Source organism: Capricornis sumatraensis, chromosome 20 (assembly GCF_032405125.1).
Source record: "Capricornis sumatraensis isolate serow.1 chromosome 20, serow.2, whole genome shotgun sequence".
NCBI lineage: Eukaryota > Metazoa > Chordata > Mammalia > Artiodactyla > Bovidae > Capricornis > Capricornis sumatraensis.
Window position 1 is genome coordinate 30627476 of NC_091088.1, and position 26704 is coordinate 30654179.

The following is a 26704-nucleotide window of genomic DNA, read 5'->3' on the forward strand; positions in this document are numbered from 1 at the left end:
AGCCTGGCGGTCCTTACTCAGTACACAGCCCTGGGCTGAGGCCCTTCTATCCTTTTATCAGAAAGGTGACCAGACTCTGCTCAGATTCCTAGGAAGCAGCAGCTAGAGACCTTCCACTGTCCCGTCTTCCACTTTGGTCCTTGTTCTCTGGGCCCGAGGGTCTGCTGGGCAGAGCAGCACAGAACTGCATGCAGTGCTTCTCCCCCAGGGCTGCCCTGCTCCTGCTCCCCAGGTTAGGAGGGCTGGGGGAGCAGTTAGCTCTGGTGTGTGTTCATGCCACTGTGCGAGACTCAGACGCCGGACTGAGCAGCTAGCCAGAGGCCTTGCCCTCCAGGCAGTGTGGATAGTTCAGCCACTGTGAGGAAGGAAAGGTTGACTGAAGCTTCTGACCATTGGACAGAAGTTGGTTTCAGAACTCCTTCAAGAGGTTCTGAAAAGGAGAGGTGAAAATGGAATTTGTGCCATTTACTCTGCTCTTCCTTTCAGATTTATATCTATAACGAGAAGATTGTAAACGGACACCTGCAGCCTAACCTCCTGGACCTCTGCGCTTCCGTCACAGAGCTGGATGATAAGGTAGCACCCAGAGCCGGCCGGGGAGACATGTGGGGTCGGGTGTCTGATGGGATTAGCGGCTTGCTGATTTGGCAGAAGTGTACTAGAGAGAAATTCTATGCTTTGGAAGATTAATTTAAGTGTTCTTTAGAGTTTTATTTTAAGTAATTTTTAGGTGTTTTTTTTTATGGCGATGCTATATATATATATATATATCTTTAATGCATCTTCAAAAGGCCCAGCCAAACTGTGTTTGCTTTGAAGTCCTGTCAGGCTCCAGCTCCACCCTGTCAGTTTCCCTGCTAAGACAGACAGGGCTCTTTCATGAGATGTGAATTGTAAAGGTGATGTGGTTTTCGTACCGTGAGCCCCTTGAACTCGACTCAGGTGGGGTCTTTACAAGAATTTTTCATATGCCGCTGATTTTGTTTCTCTCTGACTCCCCCCTCTTCATTCCTGCCCCTCAATTCTTATCCTTGGCCCAGTTTCTCCCACTTCGGGGAAAAAATCAAAATCAAAGAAGGGGATGGATAGATTGGTAGGTGGCCAGGAAGAACGGGAAAAGGAAGGAAGTCTGTAACGCAAGCAAGCACTTGAACACATTTTTCCTTCACAGGGCAACCAACTTTTTTTTTTCCAATAAAAAAGTGTAAGATTATAAAACCAATCTAAAGAAGAAAGTAAGAATTTATCTACTCTCTCACCACCTAGAAAGAGTCACATTTAGATGGATTTTCTACAGATTTTTAACTTTTCCAAGAAACAATGAAAACGGGATTTTCTCTTTTCCTTTGGAAAAAGTGTATACCTGCTTTTTCTCCAACTGCTACTGCCTTCCAGAGATCTTAACTTTATAACATTGCAAAGGGTTCAGGGAACACATTTCTAAGGCAAAGTTTACAACCAGGAGGGTTCTGGGATGTGAGAGTCCGTCTGTGTGGTGGTTACACACAGGCAAGCACACCCATGCCTCTTCCAGGAGGCTGCACTGGAGGTGCCTTTTGAGGGGAGTGAGTAGGCAGGAAAAGGAGAGGCCATGCCGCTGAGAAACAGGGTAAGAGCAGGGACCCGTGGAGAGCCTCCGGGAGGACAAAGCCTGTATTATTTAGGTTAGACTCTTATTTTAAGTCTTAAAAAACTCAAATGACCTTGTAAGGACTGACATGCAGCTATTTGAGTTTAAAATCCTAGAGCTCTGGACGATTATAAATGTGTTCACTCTCTCTTAAGGGATAACCCACTGAGATTCAATAAATGTGGTCTCAATTATGTAGGTGGTTATGTCAGACCTGGAATAGTAATTGATCTGAAAACCCACTCAGGACGTGGGCTGCTTAAGGGAAGATGAGAGCCTGGCTACTGGCCAGGCCAAGGCACATCTTCTTTGCTGGGCTTGAGCCTGAGGGCTGCAGATAGGACGTTAACCTCAGCCCCTTCCACGTCAGAGCACCGTGAAGAACCAGGCCGCTTGCGCAGCCCCACAGCGTTGTCACATGCAGTGTTGTTTCTGTGCAGAACATCTCCGACATGTGGGCCATGGTGAAACAAATGACAGATGTGTTGTTGGTGCCAGCGACTGACGCCCTGAAGAGCCGCAACAGCGTAGAAGTGCGCATGGAGTTTGTCAGGCAGGCCTTGGGGTACCTGGAGCAGAGGTGAGGCGGCGGCAGCACAGAGGCCGCCTTTAAAATCCCCTGAAGGTAGCCGTTCCCCTGTTTGAAGTGGTTCTCTAGATAAGTGCTCTGGAGCTGGTGTGATTTAAACAAGGTTGAGGAAGTCCGAGAGGTGTTGCGCTGTTTTTAGGAGCACTTCTCTATGGGAACTGTCTCTGCACAGGTGTAAAACCACGTGAGTGGGAGCCCTGAGCCCTCTTAGGCTTTTCTCTCTGTCTTTCTCCACCCTGCATCCCTCAGTACAGAGACAGGGTTATTAGGGCACAATGCCTTGGGTCAGGATCCTGGGCCCTCGCGGGGTTCAGCCATTACTCCTCAGGCTCTTGGTTTTCTCTCAACATTTTAATTTTCCCACCCAGCATTTTACCACCTCCAAACCCTAGGAAGGCCCCTTGAGCTTTTGTTTTCCTTCTGGCTCTGCTTGCTTAATCCTGTGAGTTCAGATCCTTCCCAGCTGCTAATGCGTCTGATTTGTGCCTAGGTTTTTGCCACCTCCTCACTAATTGGAGTTGGTCACAGGGGTTTGCGGCTGTACCCTTGGATCTTGACTGTTGGCCCCCTAGTTGGTAGGGGCTGTGCCATTCATCCACGCCCTGTGGACACTCCTAGCTCTGAATTGACCAGCCGGTGTTGTCATGAGTGTGCAGTGGACCCTCTTTATCTCAGAGACAGGGTGCTAGGCCTCTCTCTGTTGGCTGGAGAAGAGAAAGGCAAGCTGCATACGCTTGCTCAGTTGCAGCTCTTTGCCTCTGCACCCATGCAGCTGCCAGTGGCCTTGTTGTGTGGTCACCTTCTGTCAACAAAATAATACTCTGTTAGGAAGTCAAGGTAATTCAAGACTTGATACTGCAGAGAGAGAACAGATTTTTATATCAAGTGCCAAATTATTTAATAGCTACACAAGATGAACACCATCAGATATATTAAACTCACTAGCCTCCATTCTTTTGTTAAGAAAAATCTGAAACTGCAAATGGTGTTTCATTTTTTCTGGCACAGGCACAAAGAGTTCATAAAGTATTACATCAGGCTTTCACTCAGTTTTTATAATGTAAGTTTTGTTAAGTCTTCAGCCATGAAAAACCTAATATATATAGTGGTATTTATTTGCTACAAGTTAGCAAAATATGAATCAAAAAATTTCTCACAGTGTATAAACAATATTAGGGTTTTTTTTTTTTTTAAGGATTAAGTATATGAATGCTTTTTCTTCAGTAAGCATAATTCTCACTGTTGGTGTTTGACTTCACCAGAGGTACCGGGTTGCAGTTTGGGATTTTATATATGTAAGCCATCCCAATTCTTCTATTATTCTTTTCATTTAGTTTTTTTAGGATGATCTTGTTCCATTAATTCCTTTAGCAGCACTTGGAGCTATTCGGGAGTTTCCTGTGCACAACTATTATATGCTTATTTTCTTTTTCTAACAGCATCTCTCTCTTGGCATCTTTTTTAAGGATTTGTTGTCCCTTTTGATAAAGGGAATATTTCAGATAACTGTACTCACTTAAAAAAATATTTTTGCTGGTACTAATCCACTGAGAGGATAACATACAGTATTTTTTTTTTTTTAAGATTTTTTTGATGTGGACCATTTTAAACATCTTTATTGAATTTGTTATAGCATTGCTTCTGTTTTATGTTTTGGTTTTTTGGCCTCGAAGCATGTGGGGTCTTAGCTGCCCAACCAGGGATTAGTCCTGCACCTCTTTCATTGGAAGGCGGAGTCTTCACCACTGGACCACAAGGGAAGTCCCAACATACAGTGTTTCAAGTGATGTAATACACCAGATGGCAAAGCAGGCCTGGCCCCAAATTATTTTTTGAGTATTTCAAATTTGAAGCAAGGTAACATTTCTTAGCTCTCAAGGAATTTAGGCCCTTTCCAGCATGTGGGTTGTCTTCATTCAAGTTGGAAGAGACCATAATGGGCATTGTTTGTCCCAGTTGCCACAGGGCTCTTCTCTAATCTCTTTTCCAAACTCTGCTTTTAAATACTCCCAGTGATAGAGAACTCATATTTGTTAAATCAAATTATGTTTATTTTTCATCATAAAAATACTACATGATTATTATAGAAATTTTGAAAGATGCCAAAAAGAGGACCTGAAAAAAGGAGCAGCCCCCCTCTCACATGCAGGGGCTCCTGGTACCTTGTTGTATTTCCTTACCGCCACCTCCACACCCACCCCCACCGCCTTTCTGGGACATATGAATATTTTGTTTGATATTTATCTTTTACATAGCTTATGATCCCAATGTGTACGATATGTGGTTTTATATAGTTTGCTTGTAAAATTTTTTGTCAGTATCATTTTTTAAAACTACATCAATTTCTGATGAGTCTGTTTTCTGCAATTGACATTTAGATGTTTTTCTCTGAGAGGTGTGTGTGTGTCTCTCTCTCAGTCTGCTATTATACTTAATCTGATGTTGAACATTTTAGTGCATATGAAGCACCTGAAAGTTTTTCATTGTATTAACCCCATTTTTGAGTATCTGTAACCCGAACCATTTAATCCTAATACAAAAACAATTTAAAACATTATAAAGGGTTTTAAGTGTGCTAACAAATAAAGAGGGAATGATAGAAAATCGTTTGCAGACACCAGTGTGACAGTGGGCTTAGCAAAGACCATCAGTGGAAACTATGGGGTGAAAGATTATTGGTGAACAAAATATTCACATGACCTCCAAGTGGTACCCCACAGAGTACTTTCTGATTTCAGAGGGGAAAGAAGGTGCTTCAGCAGTGAAATCTGGTGGACCACACCTTTAACTAAGTGATCAAATTAAATGTTACCAAGAATGGGGCAAAATGGTATTACCTGCCTCACTGTGGCAATACCAGCATCAGCAAAAAAGCTGAACCTGGACCAAGTCATGAGAAACTATTCAGCTTGTGGGATATTATACCAGGTAGCTAGCCTAGACTCTTCTCGAAAGGTCAGTGTCATGAAGAAAAAGTAGAATTATACTAGATTAAGGGAAATGGAAGTGGCATGACAACTAAATTTCATGCATTCCCTGGATTGGCTCCTGGATTGAAAAAAAACAACTATAACTGACATTAAGAAATATAAATATGTATTATATTCTAGACAGTAACAGTACACTAATGTTAAATTTCTTGATATCATGATAGTATTGAAGTTAGGTAGGAGAATGTCCTAATTAGTAGGTACATGGTAGAATATTTACAGATAAGGTGGCGCCTGATTTCTGTATTTTTATAACATTTTCAGATGGTTCAGATAAAATGTATGTGTGAGAGAGAGAAGAGCATGCATGTAAATATTAACTGACAAATGTAAGTAAAGGGCATCTGAGCACTCGTCGAACTATTCTTTAATTTTTTGTAGGTTTAAAATTTTTCAAAATAAAAAGTTTGAGAAGATCCACTTAGAGCATTAGGCTGTGAGCGGAACACTTATTTTTCTGCACAGCAGCCCTTTCTGCATTTGAAATCCACAATTATGTGGCTCCAGGAATTCTTTTGAGTATCCACAGTGATAAGAAGTCTTCACAGAGATCCACCACCCACCAAATCAATAATGTAGCTTGCTTCATTAAGCATGCACTTCTGTTTCGTCTTCTGTGTTCAGTTGAAGTCCAGGCCCTGCCATGTGGAGTTCACAGTCTAATGTTGTGGGTCTGGACACAGATACGTGTAATATGTGTTTTCAAACTCCCCTCCCTTTTTTGTGCCTTCAAATTTTTTCCAGTTATAAGAATTACACCCTTGTGACTGTCTTTGGAAACTTGCATCAGGCCCAGCTGGGCGGAGTGCCGGGGACTTACCAGTTGGTTCGAAGTTTCCTGAACATTAAACTTCCAGCTCCTTTGCCTGGACTTCAGGTACTAGCACCTTTATGTGATCAGTTACTCCTCCAGGTCAGTCTCTCAGGCATTTTCAGCTGAAATGAGGTTATGTGTGGAAACTGCTGTATGAAGAAGAGACCAGAGGGGGCGGGAAGAGAACCTAGGAGACCTGGAAAGGCTGGTGGCTCAGGAGTCCAGGGGATGGCGGTGGAGGAGGAGGGTGCAGGGGGTTGATGTCATTGGTTTCTGGACGTGTTTTGAAAGTGGACCCAATAGGACGGTGGAAGAATTCGGCTGTGGGTGTGAGCCACAGAGTCAGGGATGACTTCTGAGATTGTTGGCTCAAATAGCTAGCACAACAGAGTTAGATATGGTTCCTAGAAAGTGCCTTTCTTCTCAGCTCACAGTTCAGATACCTGCTGTGTGCAGAGTGCTGAACCAGATCTGTGTACCGAGGGTGGTGGAATACACAGGAGGCTGGCTTCCTGCAGGAAGTGAGGCCCATACTAGTGCTTGAAGAGTAGGGGCTCGCCAGCCAGCGGTCTCGGATAGGGTTTTCGATGGGGAGGGAGCAGCGAGAACAAACACGTCAAGGCAGGATAGAGCACTCGGCCTATTGGGTGTGTGTCAGGGCGGGGCCAGCTTGGGGAGCGCCGGGCTAAGCACTTAAAGTGCAAACAGCTTACAGGGGTTTAAGTGGGGAAGTGACACGATCAGGTCTGAGTTTTAGAAGGAGTCCTGCTGAGGGGAGGGTGGAGGGGCCAAGAAGGGAAGTCTGAGGTCCACATTTCTGGAGGAGTCGGGGAGGAGCAGAGAGGGGAATAACTACAGGGCTGCTGCACAGTCTGGGGACACAGCCACTTTCAGGAGAGATGCTCTTGCTCAGAGAGTAGGATCAGACCCGCTTTCCTATATCCCCAGTGCCAAGCACAGTGAAACTCTTAATATGATGATAGTCTCCTATTGGTAAGTGAATGTCTTTAGCCCTTACTTGTTGGGGTGGCAAGAGTGCATGTCTGTAAATCATCACAGAAGAACATGTCACCCTTTCGCTGTGAATCCTGGGGTTCCATGGAGAACCCACCATCTGGCTTTGACTCATGTGGCACGCATGGTGCTGTAGAGGAAAGGCTCTAGGCTAGACTGGCATTTACTAGCTTGCCATGGAATAAGTATTTAACAACCCCATGTCTTAGTTTCCTGGTTTGTAAAACAGAGAGGAGGAAGCCATTCAGGGTCCCTACCTAGTGGAGTTGTGAGAGTGAGTGACTTAATACAAGAGGAGGCTTAGCTGAGGACCAGCACATTGAAAGCCATCAGTTAGCTTTTATTTGTCTGTCTACTTGAGCACCTTTCCTTTTTTAGGATGGAGAGGTGGAAGGCCATCCTGTGTGGGCGTTAATTTATTACTGCATGCGCTGCGGAGACCTGCTTGCCGCTTCACAGGTGGTCAACCGAGCCCAGCACCAACTGGGAGAGTTCAAAACTTGGTTCCAGGAGTACATGAACAGCAAGGACAGAAGGTACGGTGAACAAGCTGCCGAGTCCAGAAGAAGCCACGTGGGATTAACAGGGTGGTCCGCCCTGGCCTTGCTCTCTTTTCCTTGCTCATGGCTCCAAATAAGTTTCTGCTTGGGAGAAAAATGAACTTTGGAAAGCATGAAGAATTCAAGAGCCCCACTCTGACACGAATGTCTAGACTTACAGCGTCCTAGGCACATCAGAGATGCTTTATAAAATGAAACTATTGTATTACACGCCACTTGTTCACTCTTAGTGCTTTTCTGGTTGATCCAGATGAAAATATGTTGTCATGTACTTCATAGCTCGAAGGCCAGAATTAGACATTGGCAAACCTGAGATATAACCATCGAATTACTTCATTAAGCTGTTTTTTGTTTTGTTTTTTCCTCTTACATTAAGGAACTGCAAAGCATTAGTTTTTCTTTGGTTTTTGTTAATGTAGTTGGACTTAAATTCACATTCAAACCTAGTTTTAAAATATGTGCATGTATATAGAAGAAATAGTGGTAGTTACCCCAGTTATACGTGTGGAAAGCCAGGATTACTTTTTTGGCAGTGTCCATGTCCAGAGAGTGTGATAAACCATAAGTCCTGTCTTGCTCATATCAGAGTGTAAAGTAGGGACCACGTCCTAGGTTCACCAGGAGACCCTGAGACAAGGATTTGAGTGCAGGAAGTTTATTTGGGAGGTGACGTCACAGGGTTAAGGGAGTGGAGAGGCCAGAGGGGGCTGAGGCAGTTAAAGGACTGACTCAGTCTTGTTCATCACTGTTTGGAGGCTACTGGGGGTGGGGGGCTGGGGGGTCAATTCCCCAGACCTTCTGCCCTGAAGGCCACCGCTGGAGGAAGCCAGCAGGCAGAGATGCAGTTCCTGGGAGCTGCAAGTCAGGTTAAAGTGATGGTCCCGGGGATTTGGGTGGGACAGTGCCTGTTCCTCTCCATGGAGGAAGGCTTCACAACTTTGTTATTGTGTGATTGGACCCTGGGTGCTTTCAGGTGCCCTTGAGGATCTTCAGCCTTTGTCTGTTCCCTTGTGTCTTCAGATTGTCCCCAGCTACGGAGAACAAGCTCCGACTGCATTACCGCAGGGCCCTCAGGAACAACACGGACCCCTACAAACGGGCTGTGTACTGTATCATTGGCAGATGTGACGTCACGGACAACCAGAGCGAGGTGGCCGACAAAACCGAGGACTACCTGTGGCTGAAGGCAGGCGTGCTCCCCTTGCCCAGCAGGGCATTTGCCCCTTCCCCCTGCTTACACTCTGCACACAGATTTTACTGTTAATGTATGATGCCAGTAAGGTGACTGCGGTAGTGGTTTTTCTGTCTCCTGGCCCAGTTTTTATTGTGCACGATTCCCAGCCAGTAACACAGCCATTAGCATAGCCTTGAGCCTTGAGCTCAAACAGCTCTTAAGTTCGCTCCTGGCTCAGAAGGTGAAAGTGAAAGTGAAGTCGCTCAGTCGTATCCGACTCTTTGCGACCCTGTGGACTGTAGCCCACCAGGCTCCTCCATCCATGGGATTTCCCAGGCAAGAATACTGGAGTGGGTTGCCATTGGTACCAATGCATGTTTTTCTCTTGGGGGTTTAGTTGAACCAGGTGTGTTTTGATGACGATGGCACCAGCTCCCCACAGGACAGGCTCACTCTTTCTCAGTTCCAGAAACAGCTGTTGGAAGACTATGGTAAGATCCCCTAAGCATAAACACCTTCTGTCTCTCTCATCCACCTAAGATCACTGGTTAGCTTCTTTCTGGGAAAATCCTTCATCTCTGAACTCTGTCTCTCCTTCAAAACCCCGTGAACCTTCAAAACACAGCACAACAAAACAATTATTTCAGATTCGAGTAGAGGCCTTAAGTAGTGGATGTGGCTTACATAGTCACGGACAGTTCTTTGAGCAGCTCTGGTGGACACTGGCTCAGAGAGAGATATAGAGGACTTGGCTGCAGCTCCCTCAGAGATCTCGAAGTGACTGCATCTGAACACAGAGAGAAAGAAGTTCCCACTGGTGGTCAGCAATGTTAAATGCCATGAATCTGAGGGAACTGCAGCTTGGAAGTCATTCCTCTCCTTATTGAGTGACTCATCAGGACACAGGAGATAAACAGACCCTTTGCATTCTGTTTTAAGGTCCTACTCTCTGTTTTTTTCCCACCTAATGCAAGTAGTCCAGGTTTTACAACAGGGCCCCCCCACTCTCCAGTTGTGTTGGGAGGTCAGGAGGCTGTGGAAACAGGGCAAAGCTGGAGTGGCGTCCACTGTGTCCAGACCCCAGGTCCATTCCGGCTCAGGCTGGTGCTTTCATCCCGCTCTTTAAGCACTCGGGGCTGCTGGTCGGCTGCTCCTTCCACTCACTTCTTCTGAGTCAGCTATCCCTCCTCTCCCTCAGGTGAGTCCCACTTCACGGTGAACCAGCAGCCCTTCCTCTACTTCCAAGTGCTGTTCCTGACGGCACAGTTTGAAGCCGCCATTGCCTTTCTCTTCCGTATGGAGCGGCTGCGCTGCCATGCTGTCCACGTGGCGCTTGTGCTCTTTGAGCTGAAGCTGCTTTTAAAATCCTCAGGACAGAGTGCTCAGCTCCGTGAGTATTTGCTGGCCCTCATACCTCCACAGCATGACACATCCCCCATCAGGTGACAGTGGGCACAGAACTGCGGTCGACCGGGATCCAGCAAACAGAGCCAGTCATTTTTAGAGGGTTGTAGACAGTTCGGCCTCCGGGATGGTCAGTGTGAGGGGGTCTTGCCCCTCCCTCCCCCATTCAGATTCCCTGGGGAGTTCAGTATATAAACCTAGTGAGACTGGTTCCCATTGGAGCTCTAATTGGAGACACTGGAAGGCCCAACGAGCCATCAGTTATGCCTGCTCATGGCATGGAATGGTAGTCAGGAGGGAGAGAAGACATGTGCCCAAGTGGCTGCAGTTTGTGAGTAGCGCAGCAGACCCCCCGCCCCTCCTGGAACACATTTCATAATAGTAGATTGTTGCCACCTTTTCATTCAGAGACCAGCATACTGTGATTCACTACAGAATGCCACTGTCTCCGCTCTGTGCTTGGGCCAAACTCAAGGGCGGTGGTGAAGGGACTGGGCTGAGCTCGCACTGCCAGACGTTGGCTGGGCTGCAGGAGTAGGTGCCACTGGGTCTTTGGGCTTGGTTCCCATAGTTCCTGGTTGTGTGGTTGTGACCGGTTCTGACCCCCCCACCCCGTGCAGTCAGCCATGAGCCTGGCGACCCTCCCTGCATGCGGAGGCTGAACTTTGTGCGGCTGCTCATGCTCTACACCCGGAAGTTTGAGTCCACGGACCCGAGAGAGGCCCTCCAGTACTTTTACTTCCTCAGGTGAGACTGGCTTTTGACCATTTACTTCAGCTGATTTTGGTTTCTGCCGTTATGAGAATGATGATTAGAGACCTTAAAGTTGTACCTTCGGAAACCAGTTTTTGTCTCCTCCTAGGGATGAGAAGGATAGTCAAGGAGAAAACATGTTTCTGCGCTGTGTGAGCGAGCTGGTGATAGAAAGTCGAGAGGTATATCTCCTAACTTTTCCAGTATACAGGTTCTCATGCTGATCACCTCAGTGTGGGTTGCGGGGAGGCGGGGAGCTTTAGAGTATTCTTTGGTTTCTGAAACTGTTGATTCAGTCTCAGTATCCTCGAGACTTCTCCCACCTCCCTTAGTCCTCTCTCATCTCCTAAGAATTGTGGATTATGTGTATATCCTCATCCAGTAAACTGGGTAAACATTTTTTTGTCTCTGCAGTTCGATATGATTCTTGGGAAACTGGAGAATGATGGAAGCAGAAAGGTAGGTTAAAGACACCCCTGGAGATGTGTTAGTTTGCAGGTGGGGATTTACAATTGTCCCAAAAAATACAGTACCGTTTTAGGATGCAAGGCACTAAAGAGGCAGATCTGAATGAAGTTGCTTAGTGTTAAAAAACAGAATGAAAATTGCAGGTCCCAAGTGATGACCTTGATGTTAGATACATTTCTCCTTGAAATATGTAAATTTGTGGTGAGATAGCTTTTTAAATTATGTTCAAAATACTCATCTGCTTACACCTGCCATTTTTTCATCTGAGAAGGCTACATTCCTGCCATTCTTGGCTCAGAAAATATGGAAGAAAGAAATTGATTACTACGCCTACTCTCCCCAGATGGGAAATTAGAGATGCACTTGACCTTTCTCCAAAGGTAGTTTTCAAGGGCTCAGAACCCTGCACTGACCCCAGAGATACAGCTGCTCCCATGAGCCTCAGCGATTCCCTGAGACCCATCATGGCTACTGGGCAGGGCCCCTGGCAGGGAGGCCCCTCCTGACCCCACTGGGGGCCATATCAACGGGCAGGGGCCCTGGCATGGAGGCCTCTCCTGACCCCACTTGGGGCCATGTGGATGGGCAGGGGCCCTGGCATGGAGGCGCCTTCTGACCCGCCTTGGGGCTCCTTGTGCCTCTCTCAGGGACTCACTTTCCCTGCTTACAAAAATGGGCGGTTTAGACCCAGAAATCTTGAAATGAGCTCACACTGCTTACACCATCCAGCTCAGGAAGACCAGTGGCGGTGCTGGTGATGATGTGATGATGGCCATGCTAATGGAGCAGTGACAACTGCCAGGCCCTGTGCTGAGTGTTCGATGAATATGTTCTCACCTAGTGGTCACAAGAGCCCCACTGAGTCGGAACTATTATCTGCTTTTCAAGGGAGGAAGTGGAGACAAGAGAGGTTAATTTTTGTCTTCAAGGTCACACAGCTAGTAAGAAAATGAGCTGTAATTGGAACCCAGTCCTTCTTGACCCCACAGCCCATGCGCTTCACTGACCTCTTGTGCTGCCAGGGTGGCAGAGAAGGTCGGTCGCCTGACTCGGTCCAGGGCTGATGAAGAGTCGGGCAGCCAGTCAGACGTCACGGAGTCTGTGTTACCTAAGGCCTGTCTCATACTCTCTTGACCACTGGGTTGCTGTTGAGTGATGACGCAGATATTTTTGTTGTTGTTTTTAGTATCCTGGCACCACTTGCCGTGTATTTTTTTCAGGAGTAGGTTTCTTTTGCTGTCTGTCTTATAAAGCACATCCAGAATCTTTCAGATATTTTCTCTGAGCCTCCTGATTTTTTTGCCCCCACTAGGGTCATCTGCAAAATTAAAATCATTGATGATTTCACATACTTGTAGGTCATTTTGCAAAATGAGAAAGCATGGAGTCTTACCGCTGACTCCTCTGGGCTGCCTGTGAGTCTGCCTCTTCATGGGCACTCATCTTGGTCCTTTTCATATGTTTAATAGGCCCTTATATCTTCAGGAAAGCCAGAGTCTGGCTGATGAAAATATATGCATTGCCCAGAGCAAGCATTTTCAGTTAGTTTTCCGATCCCCAATTGCTTCTCTGTGTTTAAAATGACAGCTTTGTCCCTCCGTTTCTCTCTTCCTCCCTTCCATAATTTGTCTTGTCAGCCTGGAGTCATAGATAAGTTTACCAGTGACACAAAGCCTATTATCAACAAAGTTGCTTCCGTGGCAGAAAATAAAGGACTGTTTGAAGAAGCAGCAAAGCTTTACGACCTTGCCAAGGTAAATGTGTCCTTTTCTTGCCTCTGCACCTAATAGATCTGTCAGCCTTGATGCATTAAATGCACAACCATTTCAGCGGTGCTGTTATTGTACCCCTCTGTCTGCTGAGGCATTGTCTCCTAATGCTTAGGCAGTTAATGATCCAGTCAGGGTGAAATTCCCATTTTACAGAATTATTTCTGCCCATAAGGTGTTACTGGCCAGCCGAGAGCACGATATATTGAAAGGCTGTCCTGCGGGCATTGAGCTGTAGTCTCACTTAGCAGCACAATAAACCTCCCTCATGCTTCGACAGTAAAGCTGCTGGTGAAAGTGCCTGGTGCTCATCCTCCAAGCAGCCGCAGACCCACTGGGGATGGATGGATGTTTGGGAACAAAACCACAGCCAAGGTGTGCTGAGAGCCCTGGAGTTAGGAGTTCTGCATTAGAACATTTGTGAAATACTAGTAACTGTAGCCTGGAGAAGATTGCATTCTCTCCTTTTATCACCTCATAGAAGTTCGCAAAACAGGATTGTAATTCATTTTTTTTAATTTAAAAATATTGAGACTGAAAGTAAAGGGAAAGTGTTAGTTGCTCAGTCATGTCCGACTCTGTGACCCCATGGACTGTAGCCCACTAGGCTCCTCTGTCCATGAAATTCTCTAGGCCAGAATACTGGAGTGGCTTGCCATTTCCTTCTCCAGGGGATCTTCCCCACCCAGAGATCGAACCCAGGTCTCTTGCATTGTAGGCAGATTCTTTACCGCTGAGCCATCAGGGAAGTCCTCTATTGAGACTGAGGTCTAGGGAAAAAATAGAAAAAGGTGTAGATACTTAGCATACATAACAGCTTGATGGATTTTCCACAGGTATATGTCTGTGTCATCATCACCCAGGTCAAGATCCAGAACAAAAAGTTCCCTCTTTGTCTTGATGATTTAGTTTTTTTCTTCGTATTGGTTATTTTTAATGAATTCCTTCTTTAATTTTAAAAATCTAAACAGAATGCTGACAAGGTGCTGGAACTGATGAACAAACTGCTTAGCCCCATTGTGCCCCAGATCAGCGCACCACAGTCCAACAAGGAGCGGCTGAAGAACATGGCCCTGTCCATCGCAGAACGGTAAGGCCGAAGAAGCTCTTGGGGCCCCAGGCTCCCAGCCCCCACCCAGGTGTGTCTTCAGCTTCACTGTAACGTCACACAGTCCCTAAGAGGGGCTCCACCATCCCACTGGCACTGGCAGTTTCGAGAGTTCTTAATAACCATCATAACCTGCCGTCACTTGGTAAACATTTTTGCCAAAAAGAAGGGGATCTAAGAATATCTCAGCATTCTAATACTGCAGTTTAATTCTAGGCATTATACTCACTTTGCGCCATTAGCAGCCATCTCAAAGGGATTTGGTAACAGCTAGTGATGGATGGATGGGTGGATGGGGGATTCTCCGAGGTGTGGTGGCCAGTGTTTCAGAATCTCCCCTCTCCCCATGAGTGGAGATGCACTCCAACCAGTGTGACTCCCTGGCTGGGCAGCAGTCGTTACTTTTTGTGCCCTCTCCAAATCTGCCTGAGAACTGGGTCAGGGTGCTTGCTGAGATGGCAGCCAAAGCTGGAGAACTGGGCTTCATACAGAACGTTTATAGGTCGATCTCTGTCAAATCCACCATCAAATGCTCGGCCGTTATAAAAGAGACACTATTTTCCACTCCTTAGTTCACCTCATCTAGAGAGCCTAAGAGGTTCTGACATTTTTTAGATGTTGTCCTCAAATTACAAATTGCACAGAAATTCCTAATATACCCTTGCCTCCCTTCCCTCTTTTTTGTTCTTCAGGTATAGGGCTCAGGGAATCAGTGCAAATAAATTTGTGGACTCGACATTCTATCTTCTGTTGGACTTGATCACCTTTTTTGACGAGTATCACAGTGGGCATATTGACAGAGCCTTTGATGTAAGTTTCAGGAGGGGTGTTTGAAGTACTGCTTAATGTATATGCCCTTGAAAAATCAAAACATTTTGTGGGATTCATTTAAAACAAAGGAAATGTCACCAGTATGCCTGTTAAGTGAAAAAGGACAAGTAAGATCCTGGCAATTTAAAAGGGATTTCTATGTTGTTCTTTTTTCCCCTTTTTTCTTTTCCTTTCTTCTTTAATCTAAAAACAGAGGGATTTCTCAAAATAATTTGAAGTCTCTGAATTGTAAAAACTGCCTCAGAAAATGAGGATAGGAATTGAGTCAGTCAGCAAGTTGGAATCAAAGCCTTTGAACAAGGGGAGTAGAATTTCCTACTAAGAAGCCACCTATGAACATGTTAGATGCTGACATGTGTTTGAAGAGATGGAATGACTGTGATGATTGTATCATATGTGATGGCTTTTGTGTTAAACAGATAATTGATCGCTTGAAGCTGGTGCCCCTGAATCAGGAAAGTGTCGAAGAGAGAGTGGCTGCCTTCAGAAATTTCAGTGATGAGGTGAGTCCTTCTCTGCCTGAATTACAAAATTCTTTTTTCCGCACTTCTGCTGAAAGCTTTTGTTTTAATGTAGCCAATAACTCTTAAGAGTCCTAGTACAGTCACCATCCAGACTGAATTTTCTAAAACGAGTCCAGTTTCAGGAATCCTGGACTGGTTTTCCTGTGAGTACACATATACCCATCAGATTATTGTCTGAATTCCTGACTCAGAAAATACTCTCACTTTAGTGATCAGACATATTCTTGGGAGAAACAGGTTTCTTACTGATTCTATGAAATCTGGCTTAATTGTTTATTATCTACTTGTTCTGGAGGGTGTGTCAGTGCTTAACTGTGATCGTTTATTAAGTAGCTCCTTCGGGTACATGAAACATACATTGTGATTCACTTCCTTCTTTCCCTTCTCTGAAGAAGCAGAGAAGTTTTGTCTCAAGAAGCAGCTACAGTGACCATGGTCTCAGTTATCAGCCCAAGAACCCAAGAGCTCCTCTCTATGCAGGGTTTCTAGCATGTTGCCACTGCCTAGCCCAAGGCTACTCAGCTGGGCTGCACACTGGAATTGCTCGGAGACCTTTAAAAAAAATCCTCATGCCAAGGCCCAGAAATTCTGGTTTCTCTGATCTGAGCCTGCAGCCCAGAACTCCCCTGGTTATTCCTGTGTGGCTAGAGTAAGACTCTTCTGTAGAACCAGCTGCCTGGTCCCAGGATGTTCCTGACAGTGTTTCAATTTAAAACCATTACTCAATGAGCACATTCCTTTTATGGAAGCTCGTGTCTGTTTTAAAGGAAGAAGGAAGGCCACCTTCCGCATGTGGGGTGGCTGCCTGCTATGGTATAGACAGTTAAGAAATCTTGCCTCTTGCCAACCTTCCCTTCATACCTACTACAAGTCTGCCCCTAGCTATTCCTCCTTTTGTTGTTTCTTGCCGACCCCTGGTTACATCATCCGTTGTTTTATAGACTGAAGTGGGGTACCAGGGCCTGTCCTCGTAGACACTCCCAAGGACTCTGCTCAGGCTGTGCAGGTCTGAGACAGTGTGGTGGGTCTGAGATGATGGGCAGTGATGGGGACTGAAGAGCCAGCGTGTGCGTGCCTACCTCCTGATGTTCAGATGCGGACTTCTGCTAATCCCTCTGCTGCGCAGACATAGTTAGCATGCTCTCTGCTCACGTCCCTGCATAAAGAAGGGAGCAGAGGAGACTTCTTTGGTGGTCCAGTGGCTGACTGGAGAGAGACTCCGTGCTCCCAATACAGGGGATCCAGAGTTCGATCCCTGGCTGGGGAACTAGATCCCACATGCTGCAACTAAAAGACCTCAAGTGCTGCAACCAAGATCCAGTGCAGCCAAATAAATATTTTTAAAAAGAGCAGAAGAAGGACCGATCTGACCTTCTGAATAGTGTTGCCTGGGCTTTGCTTTCACACTTGACATTCCAGTGCCATCGGCTCCTTTTTGGTGGCTGTATAGTACACCAGCTGGCAACTGTGGGGATATGGCCTGACCCGGCCTTCCTGGAGCACCGGTCCCCCTTCCCCACCCTGTCTTTGGCTCCAGGGCTGGGTTCTTTCTTCTTACTTCCTTGTGTCTCTCTCTGCAGATCAGGCACAACCTCTCAGAAGTGCTTCTCGCCACCATGAACATCTTGTTCACACAGTTTAAGAGGCTCAAGGGGACAAGTCCATCCTCAGCATCCAGGCCTCAGCGAGTCATCGAGGACCGTGACTCTGTAAGATCCCAGCGTTGGCCACAGCCATCGCTGAGAACCGCCTTTCTGGTTTGCCTTCGATTGCTCCTCATGAGACCATTGCTCATGACCCAAAGTGCTTGTTTCTTTACTACCTGGCATCTGGGTAAAGCTTATGTTGAGCGCTTCCAGAATAAATTGAACATTACTGGGGTTGCTCCTCTTCTCAAGCTAAAAAATAATGATGTGCCAAGTCAGTGAATATCAGGTCTTAAAAAAAATCAATCAAAATACTAGTTTATATTGATTCCATAAGAATTCCTGCCCACTTTAAAATATAGTCATTTTATGAGTCTCAGTTCAGCACTTCCATGAAAACCATACTTTTGGTCAACAGTTGCTGTGTCTGAAAGCCATGTCTGTCTGACACCGGGGCCAGTGCCCCTTCCACTGCCTGTGGGGCCTCCAGCATTACCTGGGCCACACGGAGTCCAGGCAGATAGAACCCTTGGGCCCAAACAGCGTATGCTGTACAGTTGATTTGACAAAAAGGGACACGTGTTTGACCCATTAAAACATTAAAACTGGTGGCATTTTAGAATTGCCTTTCCCTTAACATTTAATGAGGCTCTCAGTATGGTGTGTAAGAGCCATACCTGCTTTTGGCAATCAAGAAACTAGGGCCTTGAAAATCTATCTCCTGCCTCCAAAGATGTCTGTGGGCTCTCTGTTATGACCCCCACAGGTCCTGTCATTGTCAGAACCTCCACCTTAGACTTGCCAGTTTACTTCACATACCAGGGAAAAGGCACCCGCCTTTCAACTTTCTTCTTGAATGGTCCTTAAGAGGCCTAGTAAGCGACCCTTGAATTTTCCTTTTAAGTCTTGTTACTAGTCCAGAACCCCCACCCCCGCCACCCTTTCTGTCCTAGCTGTGGTTGCCTTTCTTCTGTAAGCATCCAGTGCAGCTCAGTGTGGGCAACCTGAAGCTGTTCTCTTAGATTTCGTTTTTTCTTTACTCAGTAATTTATCACTTGGAAATCAGAGTGAAGGTTATTATTTCTAATATTGGAAACACCTGAGTTAAAATCTTTTTCCCTCCTGGAGCAGTCCAGGAATCTCATAAATATTGTTGCCTGAGAAAAGAGGGCTACTCACTTCCATTAGAAAGAGAGAAATGAAAGAAGTGAAAGGGAGGAAAGAGGACGACACAGGAGAGGAAAGACCTGGAATGGGCTGCACTTGGGCAGTGCAGGTGTTTCCTGGGGGTCCTAGAAACTCAGGTCCTCACCAGTCGGGAGGGAGAGGTTCGGAAAAGTGGAGCAGGCAGTCTGAAGCACAGAGCCAGGTCAGCAGCTGCTCAAATGGGGCGGCTTGCCTGGCAGACCCATCCATCTTCTGCTAAGTAAAAGGGCTTTGGAACTGGAGGCCTGGCGGCCCTCCTTTGCTAACTCTGCACCACACTGGAGGAATGTGACAGTGGAGGGCAAGACGGTCGTCCACCCACTGGGAATCTGTCATTACACCACCGAGGGGAGAAAATGGAAGGATGCAGTGCTGGTTCCCAGGACAGGGCCCTGACCCAAAACTTAACTGGGTTCCTTCTCTTCTTCCCCTTTCTCTCAGCAACTCCGCAGCCAAGCCCGAGCCCTGATCACCTTTGCTGGGATGATACCCTACAGGACATCTGGGGATACCAACGCGAGGCTGGTGCAGATGGAGGTCCTCATGAATTAAGTGTGATGTTCTGAGGGGCTCATGGGGCTGCTTGCTGTCAGTACCTCAGGGCCCTCCAGGGTAGGGGTGGTTTCTGGTTTTGTTTCTGTTGTGTTTGTTTTGTTTCATTTTCTGTATTATGTATTTTTGTCAACACCAATAAATTTCTTTGATTTGTATTTTTTTTTCACATTCTTTTAATTTCACGTTTTTTTTTTTTCCCCCTCTTTGGAATTTTGTTGAAATTTTTATTTGTGTGAGAGGAATTGTCTTCACTAGTGCTTGGGCCAGAAAATGACAGACTTGTATAGGCATCCAGGAGTTGATTAAAGTTGACCTGATATTATTAAAAATTGACCCAAAATGAGCAAGGAAATGAAGCCTTTGGGAGTTGCTTTTATTTAGATATAACATTCCCTATAGCAGGGTCACGGTTAGCTTTTCACATTTCTATTTGAATGTGAGAGCCAGCCTCAGCCTTGGGTGAGTTAAGATTTGTGTGTGAAATACCAGGCACTCCACATCCTCCTCCCTCTTACCTCCCCAAGGTGTGCTTTGAGGTCCAAGTTGTTGTTGTTGTTGTTTTTCAGTCGCTCAATCATGTCTGGCTTTTTGTGACCCCATGGACTGCAGCACACCAGGCCTCCCTCACCATATCCCAGAGTTTGCCCAAGTTCATGTCCATTGCATTGGTGATGCCATCCAGCCTTCTCATCCTCTGACCCTCTTCTCCTTCTGCCCTCAATCTTTCCCAGCATCAGGGACTTTTCCAATGAGGTGGCTGTTCATATCAGATGACCAAAATACTGGAGCTTCAGCTTCAGCATCCGTCCTTCCAATGAGTATTCGAGGTTGATTTCCTTTCAAGTTGACTGGTTTGATCTCTTCGCTGTCCAAGGGACTCTGAGGAGTCTTCTCTAGCACCGCAGTTCAAAGGCATCAGTTCTTTGGCATTCTGCCTTCCTTACGGTCCAGGTCTCACAACCGTATGTGACCACTGGGAAGACCATAACCTTGACTATACGGCCCTTATTGGCAAAGTAATGTCTCTGCTTTTCAGCGCACTGTCTAGGTTTGTCATCGCTTTTCTGCCAAGAAGCAATTGTCTTCTGATTTCATGACTGCAGTCACCATCTGCAGTGACTGTAGAGCCCAAGAAGAGGAAATCTGTCACTGCTTCCACCTTTTCCCCTTCTATTTGCCATGAAGTAATGGGGTCAGATGCCATGATCTTAGTTTTTTTTAATATTTAGTTTTAAGCATTTTCACTCTCCTCCTTCACCATCATCAAGAGGCTCTTTAGTTCCTCTTCATTTTCTTCCATTAGAGTGGTATCCGCATATCTAAGGTTGTTGATGTTTCTCCAAGACCATCCTCCAAACTATCTGCCCTGATGCCGGGATTAATGTTTGCTGTTTTGCTGAAATCCCCCTGGAGATGAAAACATAGTCCTGGAGACCCATAGTCTGATCGGTGAACGTTGTCGGGGTCTCAGCTGGAGCTCAAGGCAGGACAGACCTGGCCGTTTCTCCCTCTGGCTGCTCCACAGGGAGGCGCCTGCTTGGCCTTGTGCGTGCCCCTCTTCAAGAGGACTTCTCAGCACCTCTTCTCTCTTCTCCACCAGTTGGTTCCTCTCCTTGGACAGCCTCCTCTCCCTGTCTCCATTCATAAAGCCAGTTGGCCAGGTCAGCTCATGGGTCTCATTCCACTGGGCATCAATACCATCGGTATGTGGTCCCTGAGCAAGGTTGTCCCCCATCGGTGGCCCTCTTTATTCTGAGGCCTTTGGCTAAGCTGGAGAGGACGGGAGGACGAATGTTCCTGAATGTGCCAGCCAGGGCTACAGGATCGGGTATGGTCGGCTCTGCTGGTTTTATGGACTGCTCTTGCAGCAGCTCTCCCAGGGGGAGAATGTTAAAGTCCCCAGAGTCTCCCAAGGTACCTTTTGCTTCTAGAGAGAAAACTTTGCTCACAGGGCACAGTTACCCTCATAATTCTCTAAATACAAATTGTTGCCTTTGCTTGTAGTAAAGAGCTCGTCTATAGATAATGGGGCCATCTGCTGCTCCTCAGTCGGATCCCATTATATCTATCAAGGATGTAGCCTGAGGGGCTGTCTCCCTCCTCAACTCGCATCTATTCACCTTCAGTTGAGCTTTACTAAGAAAGTCTCAGAAGACAGGTGCTGCAGGAGACTTGATTTAGCAAGTTGTACCCTCTTTATAGGCATTGATTTATATTTTAAACAAAGCAAACAGTTTGCTTTAACAGTGCCTTAAAAGAGTTCTCTGAGGACTTTTCATAAATGTGACTTAAGAGTTCTGATTTTTTTTTTTTTAATGCTAGATCTTGTAGATAGAAATGTAACATTACCATAAAGGACAGAAGGTTCAAGGGATTTAAATATGTATTTACTCCCTAGTTCTTCTCTTGTTTGTCATTTACATCATGGGAATTAATTGTGGATTTGCCTTTCTTTGTATCATGCAGTTCTGCTGGCTCCAAACAGCAGAGCTGCATGGGAGCCCTGCATAGGGGGTAAGGTCCTCCGCCTTTGGACAGAGGGAGGGGAAAACCGCCCTGATGGGGAAGCTGTGTGGAACTGAGAGGAATTCAGTCCCTGGTTGGCATTTGAGGGCCTGCCTAGTGAGAGACACTTATAGGAGAAATAAGATAACTCTGTTTATTCCAGGAGGGCCAGGCTCCTGGAGCAAACCCCAGTGCTTATCCTATTGACTGGTAAAATAAAGCTGGGTGCAGAGATGCAGGAGACACGAGGCTGAGTTTGCAAGGCCACAGCATCAACAGGTTACCGTGTACCCATGGTTACAGCTTGTGTTCAGAATTCATGGTCCTTTAACAGGTTATTAGGTTAAAAGTCATCCTCAGCTCACTCGGTCACGGAACTAAATCCTCTCCCTTGATACTGGTCTGTGATTTCACCATTTATCTAGAGAAACACAGAAAGTGGCCCTGGGAGTCTGTCGTCTTCCCCGGATGAGATTCCAATCTTTCTAACAAAATCAAGGGCACTTGGAGCTTGATGGGGTTAGTGCCTGCCTCCAAATGGCTTATAATAAACTCACTGAGACACTCAAAGGGAAGTACTCACTTGGTCTAGGGCCTTTTCAGAGGCCTCAAGATTTAATTACAAAGATTCTGTTCCTTTGATTTTTTTTTTTTTAACAGCCCTGGCCACCTGACTTCTAAGGGAAAGCTGGAGTGGGAGTAGTGTGCTCTCAGAGTGAATCATTTGGGTTTATCACTCCTGTTGTTATTTTGATGAATGACTTTAAAGTCTAGGGTTTAGGTTACTTTAAGCACAATACTATAGACTTTCCCACAGAATCCCACAGTTGCTGATATAGAGGGGAAAAACTGTGGACTCTGTCCTCTTTGGACTCTCACCCTGCCCGCTCTGTTTGATGTTCAGTGAAGCCATTACATGCAGATGTGCCAGTGCCCTGCCGCTTTACATGGACCACCACAGTCCACGTCTCTCCACTGGGCGTCAGAATCTGTGTCCAGCTCACTCAGCAGTCCACATCACACCACTCAGGAGGTGACTGAGCATGCCAAAGACTGCATAAAGCCCAGACTGGGGCGTTGTCCCAGGCCTGCCAAAGTGCTGGCAAGCTCCAGCCTGACTGGGCTCGCACTCAGCCTCAGTCAGTCTTGGAGACTGAGACTTCTGTCCAGCAGACTGGGAAAAAATGTTATAAAATTCCTAACGGAAATGCACACTTTATGGTATCATTCAAGATGCTTGTTTAGTATCAGTTAAAAAAAAAAAAAACTTTTGTGCCTGCCTTTCAGAATATCAGGATGAAGTCAGCAACTCGTTAAACAGAAATCATGTAGCTCCCTGGAGAAATGAGGCAGTGAGGCTGTGTTGAGGTCCCGGATGTCCCCCATTCTTCGCTCTTCTAGGTGGAGTTGGGACATCACCTGCCTCCAGCCCGTCTTCTGACCGCTCCATAGTATCCTGGTGTCCCTCACAGGACAGGGACAGGAGGGAACTAAATCTGTCTTCTTACCGCTTGTTTCTAACTAAAAAGGTTGGTGGGGAAAAAACTTAAAACCACTACCTAAAATGTTTTGAACATTAATTTCAAATGATCTGTACTTCTCCTTGCCTTGTGACTGGCTATAATTGAGGATCTGGCCAAACAGGTCCCGTGTATTGATGAGTCCGCCTTAGTTCCTTTCAGCTGTTACAGTCCTGCACGTGCCGAGCTGTGCTCAGGAACTGGGAATGGCCACGGTAATCAAGTCCCCATCTATTCAGAAGTCTCAATGGGACCTTTCCTTTTTTGTCCAGAACCACCTAGTAGAAATACTATATGTTCTAAATTGCTAGCCCAGGAAAGGAGGAAAAGTTTTTTGTCCTAACCTTGATTTTTGAAATAGTTTCCATGTGCCCTCTCTGGGGAATCTAGTTTAGCACCCACCTAGTTTAGCAAAGGTTTGAACAAGCAGGTCCTTTGCTTCCGTCTCCTGTATCAGCCCCCTGCCCATATCCTCTGTCCCAGCTCCACATGCCTGGATTCAGACTCAGGGGCCTCTAATAGGCATTCAGCCAGAAAGAAGGTAGAGGGGAGTGTCTCCTGGGGTCAGAGAGATCAGGGCTGATCCTTCAAAGAAGGAAATTTGTGGAGCTGCACAGTCTGCAGAGAAACGTTGAGAAGAAGGGGATGGAGGTTTGATTCACCGTTAACAGTGAAAGTGAAGTCACTCAGTCGTGTCTGACTCTTTGCAAAAGGTCAAATCTTTAAAAAAACTAAAGGTTGAGGGATGGGCAGAAACCCAGCATGCATTGGCGCACTATCTATCCTCCCTGTTGCCTTTGCCTTTGGGGTCCTTGAGATTCTGGGGAGGGTGAAAGAGTTGCCTCAAACAGTGGCTTCTGTTTGAGCAGGAAGTGGGGGAGCACGCGATCCCAGAGGGGACTTCTAAGAGAGAAACAGACACAGCGTAGCCTCTTGGGTGGCCCCAGCAGAGCCAGCCTAGGGAGGCCCCTTCATCTGCACCAGATTTAGCCAATAAAAATACAGGCTACCTGGTTACATTTGAATTTCAGATAAACAACCAATAGTTCTCTAAGTTTGTCCCAGTTTTATCTGGCTACCCTATTCAGGCTTGCCTCTGCTGGCATCTGCTGTGCAGAGGCTTCCAGGCTTGGCACAGGCTGCCAGGAGCTCTCCAGCTAAATTGATTGCCCTGATTTGTTGCACTGTTTGTGCCTCTGTGGGCAGCGGAAATGATAGCTACACAGTCACTTGAGAAAGGGCGTGCATGCATACTCGGTCGCTTCAGTCGTGTCCAACTCTGTGACCCCATGGACCCCACCAGGCTCTTCTGTCCGTGGGATGCTCCAGACAAGAATACTGGAGTGGGTTGCCATTTCCTCCAGGGGATCTTCCCTACCCAGGGGTTGAACCCACATTTCTAACATCTGCATTGGCAGGCGGATTCTTTTATCACTGCACCACCTGAGAAAGGGCGGAAACAAGAATTCAGTTCTGAAGAGCCAAGCAAGCTGACTGAGCCGATGTGTGTGGGCCCCCCTTGACCTCAGCTGCTAGCCTCTACTAGGTATTTTTCCACCCGGAATTTCAAGTGTGTATTTTATAAAGGGCGCAAAGAGGCGAAGTACAACCTTTGCTCAGTTGGTCAGTAACTGATGAGAAATGCACGGGGGGAGAATGTTTTGCTTTGTTGAGTTGGCTGATCATTTTCCTTTCGTCTTTGCTTTGCTGACACTGTCACTCTGTGTGGTGTTTGTGGGAGGAAGGGACGGGGTGGGAGAGAGCTGGTGAATGTGTTCTCATGCTCCTTCCAGTAACTTCTGCATTTACTGTGTTTAGGATGGTTCCTACATCACCACCCCTGTCTGTAGCCGGTAAATTTCCAGAATGTTCTCCCCAAGTGCCCCCTTTGTTCAGTCTTTCAGTGGAGCAGGAACCGCTCTCAGGCTCCCTTCCTGGGGATGTCCTTAGCTGAGGCGCAGCCTGGGGCTCCTCAGAAGGCAGCTGAAATACCTCTTCCCCGTCTCTGGGGTGACCTCACCAGGCCCCTCCTCCACTCCCTGCAAGGAGGACTGAGGCCTGCCGGGCCCCTGGGTCTGCAAAGCCCCCAGGGTTTCTGTAAGTAACCAGCTCTGAAGTCTCGCTGTTCCCCCACCAGCTTTGGAGTTAAGGTCCCTGGCTAGGGATCTGAGGAGGGTCAGGCTGGAAGCGTGGTGGGAGTTAGATCATCCAGAGCATATGTGTGGTAACCCCACATGTGGCATGCATTCTAGGGCTGGGAGCTGTGGAAAGTCTGTGACCATTGGTGTTGGGTGCTCAGTGGAAAGAATTTTAAATGGGGGTTGAGAGCCAGTTATTGGCCTTGGGGGAGGGGATGCAGGATGGGTCTGGTGAGGGGAGAGACTTGGACCTGTCATGGGACGGGTGACTCCCACTTTCTCGAGCAATATCTGCCTGTGTTTCTGACCGGGAGGGGTTTTCAGGGTCTGGAGCCTGGGGTTCTGTCTGGGGATGTGCAAATGGCTAAGGAGGTCGGGGGTCTTCATCTCTCTCCACCTGGGGTACCTAGCCCTAACGAGAAGCCCTGGAGAGACGGGCTCCAGCTGCCTTGTGGCCTGAATGTTCTCTCCTTGAAGGGGCCACATGGAAGAGCTGCAGCCCACTCCCTTTGCTTGGGGCCCCTCAGCTTGTTCTGGTCCCCGAGGCCTAGGGGAGGCCACTTCCTGATGAGTCACCCAGAAATCTGGGCCTCATACAAGTGCCCCCGACCCTGTGTAGGGCCCAGTGGTCTCTTCTGGGCTCTGCAGCACCTCCTGGAGCCGGGGGCTGTTAAGGAGCAGGGCCAGATGAAGAGTTGGCCGCTGCTGTGAAGTATAGCCCTGTTCATACAAGTCTCGGAACTGGAGGCTTTTCAGTGGAGTCCTCAGTTAAAATACTTATAAAAGCCACCCAGGTGGCAAGGAAAGAGGACCAGGTTAGGGCCACTGGTCATCCCCGGGGTGGGGCCCCAGGTCTCCATAGAAGCCCCAGGGAGCGCAGGGAAGCAGGACTGACAGTGGGCCGCGAGGCCTGGAGCTGGGGCTTCACGCGGCAGCGCTGCTCTTGCTGGGAAGACCTTTTCCTTGGGGCAAGTCTCCTCGGCTGCTGAAGATGCCTCGCTCTCCTACAGGGCCAGCCTGATGTTCAGGCTTGAAGGCTCTCCAAGCACAGAGCCCTAGATGAAACAAGCCCACCAGGCCTCAAGACCCAGCATTTTCAAGAGACATAAATCTTGGAGGTGGCCAGAAAGTCGGGCTAAAATCCTCCATTCACAATCTGGTAGTCATGTGACTGAGGGCAGATTATTGACTGCTGCAAACTAGATTGCTCAGGTATGAAGCAGGGGTCCAACTGCTATTCCATCAGGCTAATGAGAAGGTGAAGTTAATTTCTAGAAATCACTGACCTAGTGCCTGACACACTCTGGGCCTCAAGGTTAATTTTGGCCACTCTGCTACCAACCTTTAGTTGGGGCTCTGAAGCTAGGGGCTCCTCTACCATTTGGCTTCTGCCCTTCACAACAGGTTTTTCACATGGGTGCAGGGTGGAATCAGTTATCCCCACCCCGGTGATAGCTTTTTTTTTTTTTTCCTAACAAGAAGACAGGGTTAAAATTAGTAAGCCAA

General features: G+C 47.0%; 1 protein-coding gene across 1 annotated transcript in view; it reads left to right on the forward strand.

Moving 5' to 3' along the window:
- NUP93 (nucleoporin 93) overlaps positions 1 to 19152 on the forward strand; it is a 103961-nt gene extending 84809 nt beyond the window's left edge. The window contains exons 7-22 of the mRNA XM_068991940.1: positions 487 to 576; positions 2071 to 2210; positions 5954 to 6086; positions 7416 to 7573; positions 8618 to 8783; positions 9169 to 9262; positions 9970 to 10161; positions 10796 to 10922; positions 11038 to 11110; positions 11343 to 11387; positions 13034 to 13150; positions 14137 to 14255; positions 14966 to 15083; positions 15524 to 15607; positions 17209 to 17337; positions 18922 to 19152. Of these exons, the coding sequence (XP_068848041.1) occupies positions 487 to 576; positions 2071 to 2210; positions 5954 to 6086; positions 7416 to 7573; positions 8618 to 8783; positions 9169 to 9262; positions 9970 to 10161; positions 10796 to 10922; positions 11038 to 11110; positions 11343 to 11387; positions 13034 to 13150; positions 14137 to 14255; positions 14966 to 15083; positions 15524 to 15607; positions 17209 to 17337; positions 18922 to 19032 (1896 nt within the window). The 3' untranslated portion in view covers positions 19033 to 19152. The remainder of the gene's footprint in view (positions 1 to 486; positions 577 to 2070; positions 2211 to 5953; positions 6087 to 7415; positions 7574 to 8617; positions 8784 to 9168; positions 9263 to 9969; positions 10162 to 10795; positions 10923 to 11037; positions 11111 to 11342; positions 11388 to 13033; positions 13151 to 14136; positions 14256 to 14965; positions 15084 to 15523; positions 15608 to 17208; positions 17338 to 18921) is intronic.
- The last annotated feature ends 7552 nt before the right edge of the window (positions 19153 to 26704 follow it).